The sequence below is a fragment of the Achroia grisella genome, unplaced genomic scaffold, assembly GCF_030625045.1.
Source record: "Achroia grisella isolate CSIRO2021 unplaced genomic scaffold, CSIRO_AGI_Agris_v1 utg241, whole genome shotgun sequence".
NCBI lineage: Eukaryota > Metazoa > Arthropoda > Insecta > Lepidoptera > Pyralidae > Achroia > Achroia grisella.
In genome coordinates this window covers 951717-969101 of record NW_026712734.1, presented here as the reverse complement: position 1 = coordinate 969101, position 17385 = coordinate 951717, and the positions used below count along the sequence as shown (strand labels likewise).

At 30.8% G+C, this 17385-nt stretch overlaps 1 protein-coding gene across 1 annotated transcript; it reads right to left on the bottom strand.

Annotated features, from left to right (window-relative positions):
• Nucleotides 1-2475: 2475 nt before the first annotated feature.
• On the bottom strand, nucleotides 2476-16298 carry LOC131842583 (uncharacterized). The gene is made up of 12 exons (XM_059191160.1): nucleotides 16175-16298; nucleotides 14127-14196; nucleotides 11430-11523; nucleotides 10774-10931; nucleotides 9662-9814; nucleotides 8758-8964; nucleotides 7929-8231; nucleotides 7294-7430; nucleotides 6892-7037; nucleotides 6024-6190; nucleotides 4219-4370; nucleotides 2476-2899 (listed from the first exon to the last, which is right to left on the bottom strand). Exons 1-12 carry the CDS (start codon nucleotides 16240-16242, stop codon nucleotides 2746-2748), a joined length of 1809 nt encoding a protein of 602 aa, XP_059047143.1. The 5' UTR covers nucleotides 16243-16298; the 3' UTR covers nucleotides 2476-2745.
• Nucleotides 16299-17385: the final 1087 nt, after the last annotated feature.

The following is a 17385-nucleotide window of genomic DNA, read 5'->3' as shown; positions in this document are numbered from 1 at the left end:
TTTGCTGCATATCAATGATTTGTTAACTACAGTTAACATTCATTGTTATACGGATGACAGTACTAGGGACGCATTTTACACGGGCCGTGCTAATATCCCTCTTTCCGTTGTGGAGGCAAACCGCGAACAGCTTGTGTCTGAAATCGAGAGTACTCTTACCAGAGTCTCCGAATGGGGGCGACTGAACTTAGTTCAATTCAACTCTACCATGACACAAGCCTTTCGCTGTGGCTCCGCAATTCCAGAACACGTCCATTACCATCACTAAGAGTATTGGGATTCTCGGTATCGACTGTAGTCACCTCGAAGAAAAGGTTAAGCTGGCATCCAAAAAACTCGGTGTGCTCAATAGAGCGAAGCGGTATTTCACTGCGGACCAGAGACTCCTCTTATATAAGTCTCAAGTTCGGCCGCACATGGAGTACTGCTCTCATCTTTTGGGCAGGAGCACCTGGATACCAGCTCGGTCCTTTTGACTCGGTTCAGAGACGTGCTATGAGAATTGTCGATGATCACAATCTCTCTGACGGTGTCGAGCCACTTAGTTTGAGGCGAGACTTCGCTTCGCTTTGTGTGTTGTACCGATTATACAACGGACTGTGTTCTGAGGAATGGTTCGACATGATGCCTACAGCCACCTTTCACCATCGCATCGCTCGCCATCGAGAAGGAATACATTCCCACACGCTGGAACCTAAGTGGTCTCGGACAGTGCGGTTTCAGAGGAGCTTCCTCCCGCGTACACTTAGATTGTGCAATGAACTTCCTGCCGAGGTTTTCTCACGAGACTACAGCATGGGGTATAATAAGGTTTCTTAAGGGTCGGCAACGCGCACGTGGCACCCCTGGTGCTTCAGGCGTCCATAGGCTACGGTAACCATTTACCATCAGATGGGCCGTATGCTTGTTTGCCACCATAGAAGTATAAAAAAAAAATACAAAGATCTGCCTCTTACTGTATAGATAGCCACATTTTCTATTTACAATATAAATATGGATTTGTATGTAATATAATATTATATTCTTCAAATTTTCACCGAAGCAATTGTAATTATTGATATTTCATCTTCAGCCGAAATGATATCAAAATTAATATTTAAATATGACCGTGATAAATGCCAGGTGATCAAATGTTCATTATTATTGGCTCGTTATGAAAAGTTAATAGCAATTATGTTCATTTTACAGCATTAATTTGTTGCGTCTACGTAATGAATTAATAATTAAATTGGCTTTGACTCACTGGCCCAGGTTACATATGTTATTGGAATGTTCAATTATTCTGACAGCCCATTATTTCACAATATTCAGGAACGAATAATTTATGTACGCATTAATAAATCATACGTTTTATGTACATATTAACAGTGCCTGTGTAAACAGTATTTAGTCTTAATCATATTGTAATAATTTTTAATAAATTTCAAAAGCACTAACTGAATTTGACATTTTCCTAATATATTTTAAATGTTACACAACATGGTCATCATAACTGCATATATTTTGTTTATTGTTATTAGTATTTACATAGTTTTATTTTCGTTCGTATCTATTCCTTAATAAATTACGCATTTCGCATATGATTGTATTAAACAACAAACAACAAACAGGTACAGGCTACTAAATAAAATACTTGAACAAACACTAGAAATTATGGGAGTACTATTAGACATATCTCTTATTTTAAAATTTAATTGCAATGCAGTTTTAAGTTTGTAGATACAAAAAACATTCACTTTATAATATTTTATGCGTGTGAGCCATAAATTTTGGAAAGTTAGCGAGTAGGTAATACTAATGTTCTCAATTAGAATTAGAATTAGTATGTCACTATTTCATGACACACTAATTCTAATTCTAATTCAGATGTACAATTATTTATGGAGGACTAAATGTAAATTTTTTGTAATAATATTTTAATAAAGTTCAATAGATTCAATTGAAAAGAATTGGCAAGAAACTCTACCAAATTAGTTTTTTTAAATGCCATTATTTAAGATTATTTACTTATTGTAGATAGACAACATTTAATGAATATTACATACATGAACAGCTATAGCAATGCACATTTCAATTAAGTAGTTGTTTATTGTGTATTAAGTTTTGCTCAGTAAATATGTTTTAACACTACTTCCAGAATTCCCATAAAATTTAATATATTGTATGTTTCTGAATACCTAATCGCGACCGTTGTATTTACATTGTGAGCTAAGTTTTGAATGCATCTGTAATTTTTCAATTTATATTCTCATTGCAATTTTTTCAATTCAAGCTGAATCTTTTATTGGAGAACTATTTGAATAATTAAAAACAGCATCACTGTTGTTATATTTGTATCAAAAAGGGTAAACTACATTATTTATATTTTTTTGCTATCAATAAAAAAAAATATATGCATTAGTATTTTTTATTTACAATATAATTTTAAATACAGTTGCCTAATGATAGCCGTCAAAAGATATAAATTAAGTCCATAGATGTTTATTATATAACTAGATAGTATCATGAAATATAAATATGAATTTAATAAAAAGTAGTATGTATAATTACGACTTTGAATAAGTAACTAATTAATTTTTAGTTATGGTTCCGATAATTTCCTATTGATTCGGTACTATTTAACCATTTATATTACTGGTAAATAATATAAAACTAGTATTGAAGTTAGATTATGCGATTTACCTTTAATGCAAAACAAAAAAGCCTTTGATACCATACTTTATAGTGGGGAATAAAAGGTTGTATTTATAAATCGAAATCCTGAAATCCCAATGGTTGAGGCGTCCTATGTAATATTCGCGTAGGTTGTTGAACTCGAGGTATGATGGATATGCGACGAATGGCAGCATTGGGAGGCGTAGTGTCCTCCGCACGCATTCCTGGCATTATGGAGAAGCGTCTGCAATAAATAAATATATAATAAAATCACTACACTACTATTCCATATTACTTTGTTTATCCTGAAGAAAAATATGACATGAGTAATAGGTAAGTACATGAAGATTCCATTAATATAAAAAAATATATCACTTAATCATTTGGGAGGAGACTATGTCAACAGTATTTGCGTTTTTTAAGAATACGTTAAGTTCACAAAGAGACACGATAGATTTTATATACAAAAATACTTAGTAGATGTATATGTATATACATATATATGTCTCAAATGTACAAACATGAACGACATGGAACGAGGGTGGAACTGTTTACAAAATTTTCAGAGAAAATTCAAATCACTTAATATTGTTTGTAATTATTATACATCACAAAATATGTAATATTGTGATGTACTCCGATGTACCTATATTGTGTATGATCGTTTTCAATTTTTAAATATGAATATTCTTGACATCCGTCCTAATTTTATTTATTCTTATTGTTTATTGATTTAAATGTATTTATATTTGACCCTAATAAATTAGTGCTAGTTGGTAGTTTGTATTCACACGTTCTGACTTGAAAAATGTGAACTTACAAGAATTATTTCAAAGAGCAACACACAAGTTTCTAGCTCGTTCTTCTTGTGATGCGACAGCTTTCCGAATGAGCGGTAGATTAAAAAAATATTATGACTATTCAAAAGTGCTTAAATGAAGTTTATTTGAATAAAGGTTTTTCTATTCTATTGTTGGAATAATTTAAAGCTTCATTCTAATATATGGAATCGGTATGGGCATAAACTCTATCTATAAAAAGAATAACAAATTTTGTTCCGTTAAAGCTACGATACAAAGAATACATTAATTTATATCCTTTTTGAAGTCGTAAATCGATTGTCTATTGCCCAGAATCTAATCTTTATTTCTTTACATATAAAACATTGTAAATATATTAAACCAAGATTTGTTTTGTTTGTTTGTATGTTTGTTTTGTCTTTTTGTATGCTAATATTTCTCGTAAAAAATTGGCTGGAGAATTAATTCAGTAATCAAGTAATTATAATCCTGGATGATTCACACAGTGCCATCTAGTCCTGAACTAAGCAGAGCTTTTATTATGGATACTAGACAATTGTCAGAAATACTTAAATATTTCTAAATACTTACATAATAATGCACATAGAAAACACCTAGACCAATACAAACAATTATATTCATTAATTCAAATGTTTGTGCCGTGGGAGGAATAGAGCCCAAATACATACATAATGCTCATAGAAAATACTATATATTCTAATGTGGTTTATAAAATGATTGGCCTTAAACATTATGCAGTTACCTGGCTGCTGGGATGACTGACATCTTTCTGAAGAGATGCTCAGCTGCGGAGCGCAAATCATCGTCCTGCATCAAATTCACCACAGCCTTTTCGCGTTTCTCAAGAGCTGCTTCTGACGAAAGTACTTCCCCTTCCAGTGACACATTTACGCACTAGGAATAAAATTAAAATATCAAAGATGAATATTTATTTAGTACGTTTTATATATCCACGCGCTCTGCCCTGGAAACCATTGAAATTATTATTACCGAAAATTAATATCGAAGTTTTCATGATTGACAGCTTTTTATGTAATACAAATAAATTACTTTTACTTGCAATGGCATATATGTCAAACGATCCATATGATGTAAAATCGCAGTTGTCTAATATATGCAACAACAAATATTAGTACAACATTAATATCTACTAGAGGTAGACCGTAAAGACGCCATCGTGGGTCTCAGTTTCATCTCTTTTATTGCCAAGCAGTTTTGTTCTAGTGCAGATTAGACAGTAAAATTACATAAGAGAGAGGATATCTTAGTCTTCTAAAAAGCAACAAATCAGTGGCATAGCGGATTTCACAAGAAAACGTTATGTCTGTAGTGCCATTCATCTATACAGGTGACTGTTACTGCTTAATAACAAGTGGCCCTTCAGCTTGTTTACCATTCCAATAATATAAAAAAATATACATAAATGTTTAGAAACATAAATAGTCATATCAATTTACCAATGAGGCACTTAAATTAATTTTACATTGCAATAGTAAAAAAAAAAATTGCTGATATAGCTTGCTTTTTACATATGTAGGCTACACAGTAAGAAACGATTCCTTATTCTTAAAGGGAGTTCGGGGCAATGAAAGCTTGGCTTAATTAGGATTATGGGAATTACCACGGAGAAATTACGTAGGGAGGATGCCGGTCATAAATACCATTCTACCGCCGGTCCACACTTGAGTTATATTTTGAGAGCACTCATGGAGCTGACCACACCAGACCCACATATAAATGTTAGATGTACGTAATATATTAATGTGGAAGCGGCACAAAAATAATTAAGGAACTACGAGCCACGCTATGATTAAGGCTATGAGTTTTTGAGGTTGATCCTTTGTTTTGTTAAAGTTTATCCTCATTTATCTTGGGTCTTATGCTTCTCTAATCTTTTATTAAAAAGTAAATTCGCATCGTACTATCACGAAATGAAACAAATTTGTTCTTTATGATTTAATTATAAAAATTGTAATTAATTAATCAAAGAAAATATTTATTTATAAATGAAGTACTTATTCATTATGAGGAAAAAAAGTCATGCTCTTGTTTCACTTTACTTATTGGTAATATTCGCAAAAAAAAATTGAATTTTGGTTAAATTGATGTGACATGTTTTTGTTAAAATTCGCATTTTTTATTTAAACTGATATACATTGATTTCTTATACAGAAGGATTCGTTATACCTGACTGATTAAAAACCATCTATTGTACCTACGTAGGTCTGATTTTTTAATTATGGATACTTCTTATGCCTTTTATATATTTATGTTTGTATAGAAACCCACCAAGAATATTACCGGAACCTGATATGATCATGTATATGAAATCATTTACAAAAGGTATCTAAAAGTCTGGTCAAGATATTGAATATACGACTAAAGAAACATTATAAATAAGTCGTGTTTTGAGTTGACTAAATGAGATGTCTTTCAGAAATAAGTTCTCCTTTGCTAACAATATTTCTAATATTTATTTAGATTATGTATTTATGAGTGCAATTGAGAATATATATATATATAATATAAAATCAGATAAATACTAACAGTATCAAAGAATGCAGCCACATCGTCATACCCAAATGTTCGTGATAATGCGGCACCTTCTATGAGGGCTGCGCGTCCTTCTGGGCGATTGTTTTGGAGCAAGTGACATCGTGCTAAAAGAAATGTGGCATTTAAAAGCCACACACGTTGATTGGCAGCTCGACATTCTGCGAATATTCCAACAAAAGTAACAGTATTTATTTATACTACACAGAATTTTGTTGCATACTAACTGTTCATTTCATCTTCACACGAGTGAAATTATTGTACGCATTTCATTTTTTGTAACTAAACATACATTTTACTTGCTAATAATGTAGCTTTTTGTAAATTAAATAATTTTTAAATTCTATGCAAATGAAAACATAATTCTTCGCTTTTACAATAGTTACAGTACATTTTTAGGTTTTAGGGTGGCAATAATGCATGAGAATTTATTAAAAGACCAGTATTTGTAACCACATTTGTATACAATATACCAAAACAGAAGTCTTAATAGGCCTGCTATTACACTGTATGAAAGCTGTCTTGACTCTAGCGCAATGAGCCTAACGCTAAGATGACAGTGGCACTGTACTAGTAACAACTAAGAGAATCCTAATTTAACTAACAATTTTTGAGCAATAATCTCAGTAGCAATTATCACCAAAAAATATTGCCCAAGAGCTGCGGTTCAATATAATATAAGTAGATAATCAAATTGGGTATTTTAATACAGCTAAATCAAACAATAACTTAGATTAAGTGCGGAAATATTGTACCGAAACTAGTACACGCTAGTAAAAACGTAATACAGTAAATGTCGAGTAAAAGCATTAAAGGAGTACTTTTTTAATAATGTAACTCTGAAATAAGTGAAATCAAATACCAGCTTGGCATTTAGTGGCGTAGAATCGTGCTCTGTGCGCTTGTTTTGTGTCTACATGCAACCGCGCTAGTTCATGGAGTATGTAGCAGCGTTCGGGTGCACGAGAGCTTAATGTTAAACCTCGTTCCAAAACTCGCATACGATGCCTAGATAGAACACCACGGACTATATAACATGGACTTTAAACTCTCCACTTAGTTCATGTACTTTTATTACAATTTTGTATATGTCTTGTAGTCCAACACACTTGATTAAAGTACCTATTAATTGTAGGGATTGGTTAGAGAAATATCTGTAAAACTATTTATATATTAAATATAATATATTTATTTTTTATAGTAATTGAATAGAGTAGAAAATAAAAATAATATTACAACTTTTCAAAGTATAGTAATTTATTACTTGGCATCCCGGGGTGGTGCTGGAGGTCGAACCCGCAACACCGAATCATGGCTCGGCTCACGTGACACCAACATGCCGAGCAATAAAAACGCTCTTTTCTCGCGATCGGACTCGCTTATAGTTGTTTTGAAACGTTTCTAAAAATAATATGATAATTTTTTTTTTTCAAATCAGAGATATTGTCAACTGCCCATGTGATGAACGCAACATTATATTTATTTTATATTATTTATCTTTTGAATTATGAATATAATAGAAATTATAGAATAAAATGAGTAACTTTTTTATTAAAAAAGAACATAATAATTTTCGATTTTTTTTTTTCTCTTTTTTGTTTGTATACCATTAATATAACGTTAGGAATTTTAGAATAAAATGAGTAACTTTTTTGTTAAAAAAGAAACATAATAACTTTTTTCCGTTTTGAATACATGAAAACGGATAATTAATAATTTATGTTCTTTTTTAATAAAAAAATTAAGGTGTACTTATGTACTAATTCTGGATTATATATACGAGTACAAATATTTTATTTTAATATTTCATTTAAGGCAATAAAAAAATTAACATTACGTGATATGAATTAGTAGTTGATTATGTCGTTAAAAATTAAAATAAAAAAAAATCTCATCAACCTGATCTAAGAAAGTGTCAGCGACAATGTTATACAACTCTTGCAAAAACTTTTCTTTGCCTGGTAGTAAATTTGCGGGTTTCCTTGATATTTGTTCCATTGCAAACTCTGCATTTTCTAAACACTTGTTTGTATCTCGTTCTTCATACGACATTCGAGTTACTTTTATAAGTCTTTCTGCGTCTCTAATATGCTGACTTTGGGCCCTTGTGAGCTGCTCTTTGCGTGTCTTGCAGAGACGGGTCCTTGCTGCTACTTCTAAAGCTAGTGCAGCATACATAGGCCGACGTATACGTAGTACAGTCTAGAAAAACATACAAGCATCAACAAGTTCCGTAGGGTCAGTCAATAAATTTACGGATATCGTGAGTATTGTGTGTCGCGGAATTTCGTTGAACAATCTAATGGCGTTTGAAGAAACTGCGGTACTCCTAATGATATTGACATCTCCGTACTACAATCAGCTAGTGACCACCGCTAATGGAATCTAACTGAAATGTCGAGAGAGGTAAATACCCCATTTACTATAATATTATTCGTGTTAATATGTAATAGTATATTAGAATAGAAAAGTCATTTTTACATTTAAAACGAATTATTCTACATTTCAAATTTAAGTGTAGTCAAGTATCTTTGTTTTTTTTAAAGAAATAACTTAAAAACAAACAAAGATAACAAAAATAACTGAACATTTAAAATAAATATACAGCAGTAAAAACTCTCCAATAAAATTAGATTTGTATAAGCATTGCATTATTTGTGTTCTAAGTATTCAACTTAAGATTATGGGAAATACTAAATATAGGTTGAAAATAATTTTTGGTAAATACTTGACGTTTTTCTATATTTTCTAAAGCCATGTCAGCTAGTTCCTTCAATTTTTTAGATCCTTTTTTATTAGCTGAAGTTAATCGCTCGTCTTTACATAAGTCGATTAGAAAATATTTATCATGTGCCATTCGTTTTAAATATTTAGATGCCATTAGGCGGGAGATTCGTTTCAGTCTTTGTTGCTCAAAGCGTGAAATTTCTTGTACCTGACAGAAAAAAAGAAACCATAGAATATTAATGATATTTTACAACAATATTAAACATAAATTTAATCTTTAATCGCCAAAAGCAACTTAAAAGAAATTGTTAGCAGAATATTTTCAGGAAAGTTGTACCTATCATACAAATTAATGGAAGTCTTTAAGTTAAATGAGAGGACAAGTAAAACAAATGAAACTTCTCGAGGTTGCTTCTTTTTAATAGATTCTGCTCTCAGAGTTAACCGCTGTTTTGAAACTTATCAGTATAATGACCATTTTGATGTAATTACTCTATTCTTTTGTACATTAAATAAATAAATATCCTACATATTAATCATATATGAGCTTCGATTGTTTTTATGAATAGAATTTTAATAGTTATAGGTAAGTCATAATTGCTTAAATAAATTGTATATACAAGCTGACTGCTTACGTAAAAGTGAATGAATTATTCACATGTATCTCACTTATACTCTTACTGTATTTCTAAGTTCTATCTAAAAATATCTTCTAGAGATCTATATAGTTACTATTAACTGGGATAAGGTCAAGTTAGTGAATAAGATTCATAATAATAGCAAATCAGTAATAAACTACACTAATAACATAAAATAGAATTAACAGTGTGTTATATATGGGCAGCAGGTAAGTCATTAATTTTTTTTTCTATCCGTTTACTATATATTACATTTTTTATTTATACCTGATGCGTGGGTTCTGGTTGCATTCGTCTCTTTCGTTGCGGCATTATATTTACTTCAGCATCTATAGAATCGTTTTTTAACTCGACTCGACGCAAAAGTGATACAGCTGCAGATAAAACTTTGCTTGCACTCTGGCCAACACATTCTCGAATCTAAAAACCATCATGTTCACTTTAAATTTGCGTCAATCATTTTTTTTCTTTTGTACTAGGAATTATTAGATATAATTATTTCATAAGGCAAGAATTTTCTATATGAAATTAACTGTAGTAACACTTTTTTGTAAAATCTACATAGTTTCAAGTAATATACGTAGGCACCTAAAAATTTATACATTCTTTAAATGGAAGGACTGGCGGAAGGGAAAAGTGAAGAGTGCTTAAACAAGCTAATTTGTCAATTGTTCTTTGAGTTTGTAAAGGAAACATTTTTTATCAGAAGACTGACGGTCATAATAATTCTGCAAGATATGCTATTTTTTGTAGACAAAGAATAAAGTGGAATAAATTTTTATTTAAAAATTATATATATAATAGCAACAAAATAGCGAATAAAATAGAGATGAATTAGATAAAGCATAGCATAACAAAGATGGATTGGTTTTTAACATCTTTTGAACACTATATTCTAGAATGTTTTTATCAAAACATATAAACGAACCAAACTAGCTCGACAGTTTGTTAAGTTTGTAGGAAGTTAACACTTATGTGTACCTTGTTACAGTACTACAAAGTTCAGGAAATACTGAAATTTTCTTTAAGTTCAGCACTGAAATCCGAAGCACGTTCAAACGCAGATCTTAATGTACCATATGTTAAACTTTGATATCGGTCTCGTACTTAGCACTTACTCTCAAAAGGGGTAGTGGTATATATTGAAAGTTTGTCTAACGTTCTAGACAGGGGATCTACTAGAACACAAATTTGTAACTGCGATAATTTAGACGTTTTCTTTTAAAATATTTTTTCTCTTTTTTAACTTCATTTGATCGATGTGATACAACTCTATTCTAGAAAAAATTGATAGAGAAATTGAGTTGTAATATATCATCGAGTATTTTTCGAATCAGGGTAACGAATTTGAAATTTTAGAGCATGTCTCTTAATCTCACAGTTTCTTCAGCTTGTCTGGCACACTCAGCAAAGTTGGGCGGGAACCGACGACCTTGTTGACCTCTGGTAGCTAAAACCAAAGCTCGTTCGAATGCACATTTCTCATAGTCAGTTTGCGCTCGAATTTGCAAAGCCGTCACGTTTTTAGGTTCTAATTCTGAAAATATTTTTTTATAATAATCATGAGGATATGCAATGAAGGTCGACCTAAATCTTGTATTATTATCACGACTATAATACAAGATTTGGAGTATAATCATTATTATTATTGCATAACATGGACTATATTTAAATGCTTATCTGGGACTCTATGTTATTTGGTTATATTATATTATATTATTTATTTATAATAAATACTTATATAATACAGGAATACCTTTAAATAGTACGCCTTAATTATTTTATTTTACAGGGTGAGAAACGAATATTTTACGGCAATCACTAATAATAACTTACAGCTCTGGAATAACAAGAGGTTCGTAGACGACGTTATATCCATGGTGGTATTTAACTATACACGTAAATATTTGTAAATTACAATCAGGTCAGTTCATTTGCCATTCCACAAACTTGAGAAAGTAAATGATTAAAAGTGCAATAAAATATTGTCTATAAGCGACTTTTTTATGGATTAAAACTATTGTCTAGTAGACACCTGCAGCTCTAGCCGCATCTGCTAGTGCTCCCGCGTAGTGTGTCATTTTGGCTCTCGCCAAACTTCGACCGAGAAGTGAACGCACATCGGAATCCTGTAAACCGATTTGAATTTATAGTAGTTCTCTTTAATAGAGAACGTATTCGTTTAAGTACCATAAAATATTGCTGGAGGGCTTATACATACGTGTCTCAACTGTTAGCGAGACTATGTAAAGAAATTTAATTATAATGTTACGCTAGAGTATTCTGTCTGGAACTTACTTAATGTAATCATTACAATACATTTTTTTTTTAATATTTCACCATAAATAATATAAGAATGTAATTTGTATTCTGTAATCATAAGTACCTACATATTATCTCTGTAAGTATAGATATTTATATATTTTATGTTGATATTTCAGTTAGTATAAGTGGATACAGTCATTATTATGTACAAGTATCTACTGTTGATAAATATTATATTATAACTACATTCATAAACAGTATAGATATGTCGCGGGTTCCATTCCTCCCATTGTAGAAAAATGTTTTATTCTTCGAGGAATCGTAACCGCGGCCATTAAAAATAAGGCGGTGTACTACACCACTAGACCACGGGGCCGTCATATATCTAATATTAATAATTGTAATATACATGCCTTCATTTCATTAGGATCCATTTACCCGGTTAGGCGTGAAAAGGTAACAAACAAAATCAGAAAAAAAACCGTTTCAAATTTATAATATTAGTATAGAAGTATAGATTTATTCTGGTAAAACTAAGGGGTTACAAGATTGTCTTTCCTCTACACCTCTTTGTGAAACAAAACTAATTTAATCATTTTATATTTCTTTTCGGCCCTCTTTCTAATCTAAGCGTTGGGGTTTTACAAATTAAGTTAGAGCTACGCCACTGTCGTTTAAGCAAAACCCCGAATCGAATTTTACATATTTTTACTTAAAATACAACAATGAAAATGGGACGAAGGTCGATATGCAAATAGGATAACAGTCTCTGCGTTGGTTTAGGCGTTCTGATAATATCAAAATGTCTATGGAGATTACATAGAAACAGAAATGTTTATTTAAGATAAAGTACCGATGAAATGACACTTAAAAAAGAGGTTATTAAAGTAATGTAGGTATAGTAGTTCCACCACGCGCGGAATTAGAAATATTTAACGTCGAAACCGATATATTTTTAATTATATCTACCTATTAGAAAATTAAATCTTGTGTGATAATAAACTATGTTACACTTATTTCACTATTGTTTATACACAGAATATTTACCGTGTTAATATTATATTATTTTCATAAATATCTTCCTATATATCATTCTGTAACAGCGTACTGAAAATTGCTTCAAAAATTTGATTATTTTACTTCCATCTTCATACTTACCTATATCTCAACAAAAATATATATACCTATGCAAAAATTGAAAACCTTTAACTTGAAGCTGACTGAAAATCACATCGAGTCTGTCAGGAAACTATACATCAAGTGACGGGTACAGCAATAATGAAATGTCCATCAAATATCAAGTCGAGTGTTCTCTACTTCTAACAGCATTGTACTACAGTTTCATGAAAGCGCGAACAAAACAAATTAAATAAAGCTTGTGGAACGGCTCTTACTAACTTTACTGTCTGACTACCTTGGATAACGATGCAAAAGTAAACATTATCAACGTTTAGGCTAGCTACCGTATAATTGCATGTTTGCGAACACTGAGTTCTCATTCTAATAGTATTTCCAGTTACGTCTACTACAAATTCGGGATAATCCACAATTCCACAGGAAAGATGCCAATATCTCCTGTTTTGACCCAATTTGATTGATTGTGAATTTGTGACAGAGAAACATTACGAAGTGTCTTACTTCGGATTTGAATAAATTATCTAATTATTAAACCAAATGAATCTAATCTGAAGTTACAAAGAACATTAATTACATTGCAATCCACAGGTATAATAATAACTCTTTATTGTGCATGTAAAAAGAAATACAGTAATAGAAAATTAATAACAAAAGGCGGTCTTATCGCTATGAACAATTTCTCATAGACAACCTAGAAGAGAAGACGACCTATGTACAGAGAAAAGGTAGATGCCACACACAAGGCACTATATTAAACGAATAAATAGACATACATAATATAAAAAAAATATGGGTTTTTAATCCCAGACAATAATGGTCGTGTGGGCAGAAGTTAGTAATGTAGATATAAATGTATAAAACTACACATATACATACATATTACATATTGGACATATATATATATTGGAAGAATTCGGAGTAGAAATATGTTAAAAAAAAGTATACTCCAGTTTATAATCTCAATGTCGACTCGATGCTATTAATTTTTGTACTGTTCTTTCGTAACATAATCAAGACTAAACTGAATAAATCGACAACAGTATTACTTAGTAGTTTCATTTACTACGAAATGTAGAATTAGTTCTTCGCTAACGTTTAATGAAAAAATGTAATATGGTGTAATCTGATATCATTGGATTGGAATTAGTTTACAGAGTAGGCCGAGTAGGAGTAGAATGTTTAATAAGGCCTTAAATCGACATATTTTTACTATAATAAAAAACGTTTCATATCACTAACAGGAATTACGCTAAATGTAGGGAAAATAGCGGCGTCTATGTAAATTTCAATATTTGGTTACACTAACAGTTGTTTGTTTTTAGTAACTCACATTCCAGCGTAGAGCCTCGTCGTAAGCCAGTATTGCTTTCTCAAATTGCTCCAGGCGTTGTAAATAATTTCTGTGGAAAATAATGTTTACTGTGTCAACTGTTTTTTGATTGCTTTCTTCAGGTACCGTTTTTTATATACTGCAGGAATATCAAAGAAGTCGATGTCTTATTAAATTCATTATATATATGTAAATAATTTATTTAGTATATATATATACATATTATATTATTCTTAATATGATTCTTAATATATAAATCATATTAAGTGCGCAATCACTAACCATTTTCAAGAACGCTGTGAAATCGCACTATCTTTCTCAGTAAATATTCTTTCTGCGTCCTTTCTTATTACTAAATTATCGCCTTCATAATTGCATATATGTTGCTGTGTACCTATACTCGTATATATTTCTATATTATAGTATTATATTATTGTATATTTGTTTTATAAGTTATTTATTTATGTATTATGTAGAATGTATACGTTTATAATATGTATTATTTTATATATTAATATTATTAATGCTTCTACTCCATCATGCGCCATCCACCACCTTCTGTCTTTTCTCCTCTACCTTACCTAAGGTTGTCTGGAAGAGATCGCATAAGCGATAAGACCGCCTTTTGTACCCATGTACGAAAATTTGGAAAAATTAATGAATTTGAACTGAATAGAAAATTTAAATAGTGCTATAATTTTTGTAGGACTTTATAAAATAGAATAATCTAACAATAGTAGCAAGATTACACCTATATTTCATATCCTTGATAGCTTACTTAACCTATTTTTGATTGATATTGAAAATAATTATAGACTTTCTTAATACAAAAATAATTTTCTAATTTCAGTTATTTAATATTTGGCCTTATATATTTTATAAGTCAAAATGTATTCAAAAGGTATATTTCTTTACAGGACCGAACGTATGCTTCAATGGTTCAGGCATGTGGAAGTAATGTGGATGTAAGGTTAACGAAATATATATAGGATCATATATCGTGATTCAATATAGGTACGAGTACAACAGGGAACAACGAAAGTGGATATTTCAAGAAGACTTAAAACGACGGAAGATCATAACTATACCTGTTACCTTAGGGTGCCATTGAGTCTTTGCAATCTAAGTGAATGCAGTAAATACTAAACCTAGATTGAATTTATTGGATCTAGATCGAAATAACTATAAATATCGGTGAAAATTCTTGCTTAATATTATCTATCACTACTAGTAATAGAATATCTATTAAATCTGTTAAATTCATCTTTTTCGCAAGATTTTCTTCATACAATTAAAAAGATTTGGCTGATTTTATATTTGATCATTAATAATTTATTTTCTCCAATTTACTTAAATCTACTACTAAACTACTAATAATCTTCTTAATCAACTAAAAAAATATTATCATTTTTAAAAAAGGCCTACATTACATTTTACAAAACTGAACCAAAATTGGCAAATTAAAAAAGTACAGAATATAGTATGCCAATACATAGATAGATGCATAATATTTTTAGAATAATGTATTTTTCAAGTGTTACATGCATTCATTGTGCCCTATTATAGCAACATTTTTGCTAAGAATAGATTATAGGAAAAATTAAAATAATTATAAACAACGAGAAATAAATTGAAGCTAATGTTATAGTAATAATAACCCTGGACACTTCCCACAGCGCCATCTAGATCCAAGCCACAGATAAGATAATATTACCTTGTATTATCGCATATAATTGCTGTATTATAGGTACTAAACAACTGATATACGACTTAAAACATTTTTTAATACATACGTAATATAATACATAGCACCCAGAACAATAAAAACAATCATACTCATGAATACAAGTAGTTTATACCGTGCAAGGAAACCGTGACCATTGAAATAAAGCGATATGCTAAACCGCTAAATCACCGAGGCTGTATATGCAACTCTTTAAATGTGTAAAGAAGACTACTCAATAAACCACCCACAATGTTACTAATGTATGTTAAATATACTATACATTCGTTTTACATCACAATAACACTGAGTACAAGTACTTTACCCGCGCTCTCTATACACGGCGACTACGTTGCATATAGCCTTCTCCTCTGGCACTAATTTCTTCCTCATGTTTCCGAGACGGTTTTGTCTCCAGACACGACTTCAGGTAATTGTTTACACTACGTTTGTTGTATCTAGATGTATAGTTTATTTTGTAGTTTCATAATCTAGATGACCCCGGATTTGTAATCTGCATTAATATAATAAATGCAAAAGTGTGTCCGTCGGTATGGTTATATGACGACTAAACCACTGAAGAGATCTTTTGATGTGCATAATTCATAATATGCTACCTATATTTTATATTTATATTTTTAAATACTGTTTTAATAAAGCTGATTAATCTCAAATAAGTTTTCTTAAAAACCTAAATTTAAAAAAAAATTAAATAAATTATTAATATAGTCAGTTTGGTATTAACATGAACTAGCTATTCTCCGCGACTTTGTCGTGTGGAATTTACCTTTTTATATTAAAATATACAGAATGTCCAAAATAAGAGTGAAACGACTGTCAAAATCGTTTCAGATATTAGAAAGAACAAACAAAATGACACATACAATTTTTTAAAAATTATTATTCGATGTAAGTTCCGAATGTACTTTCATATGTAGGTATTCAATGAAAAGCTGTTAACTTGAAAATACAAATAATCACTTGTATAAATAACGTATTTACCTCTCTCAGCGGGTTGACTTGCTTGCACTATTGCCGCAGTCTATTTGGAGAGTACGATGTTAATTTTAGTAGGTGTAAGCAATTTGTTTAGATATATGCCGGTATTTGAACAAACTATTGAGATCTAGCAATTTTGAATCGCTGCAATTACCTTGTGGCTACGACTAGTGCAACCTATAATCTATATAAGAGTATCATACTAATATTGTATAGCATGATGTGAATGAAATGACCAACGACGATCCACACAGCGTCTTCTCGCTCCCAGCTAAAGTTTGGTATGTTAAGTACAGCTTGTGTTTATGTTGGGCATTAGACAACCGATAGAAAATACATACAACATATACCTACCTACATTGAACACACCCAGAGCAATAGAACATTTCATTGAAACTTTATATAAATAAAATAGTAGTATTCTACTATATAATTAAAATTATATTAGAGTATTTACTTAAATCACTGACGTAAATATCTAGTCTCAATAGTTCAGCATCAATATTATAATATTATAAATATATTTATTTTAATTTC

Bases quoted from the DNA above. Each gene is read 5' to 3' on its own strand.
- LOC131842583 (XM_059191160.1), bottom strand. From the start codon at position 16,242: ATGAGGAAGAAATTAGTGCCAGAGGAGAAGGCTATATGCAACGTAGTC. The intron at 9,815-10,773 runs GTGAGATTAAGA...GATGGTTTTTAG, and splicing joins CCAGACAAGCTGAAGAAACT to ATTCGAGAATGTGTTGGCCA. The intron at 4,371-6,023 runs GTTAGTATTTAT...TTTTATTCCTAG, and splicing joins TGGCTGCATTCTTTGATACT to TGCGTAAATGTGTCACTGGA.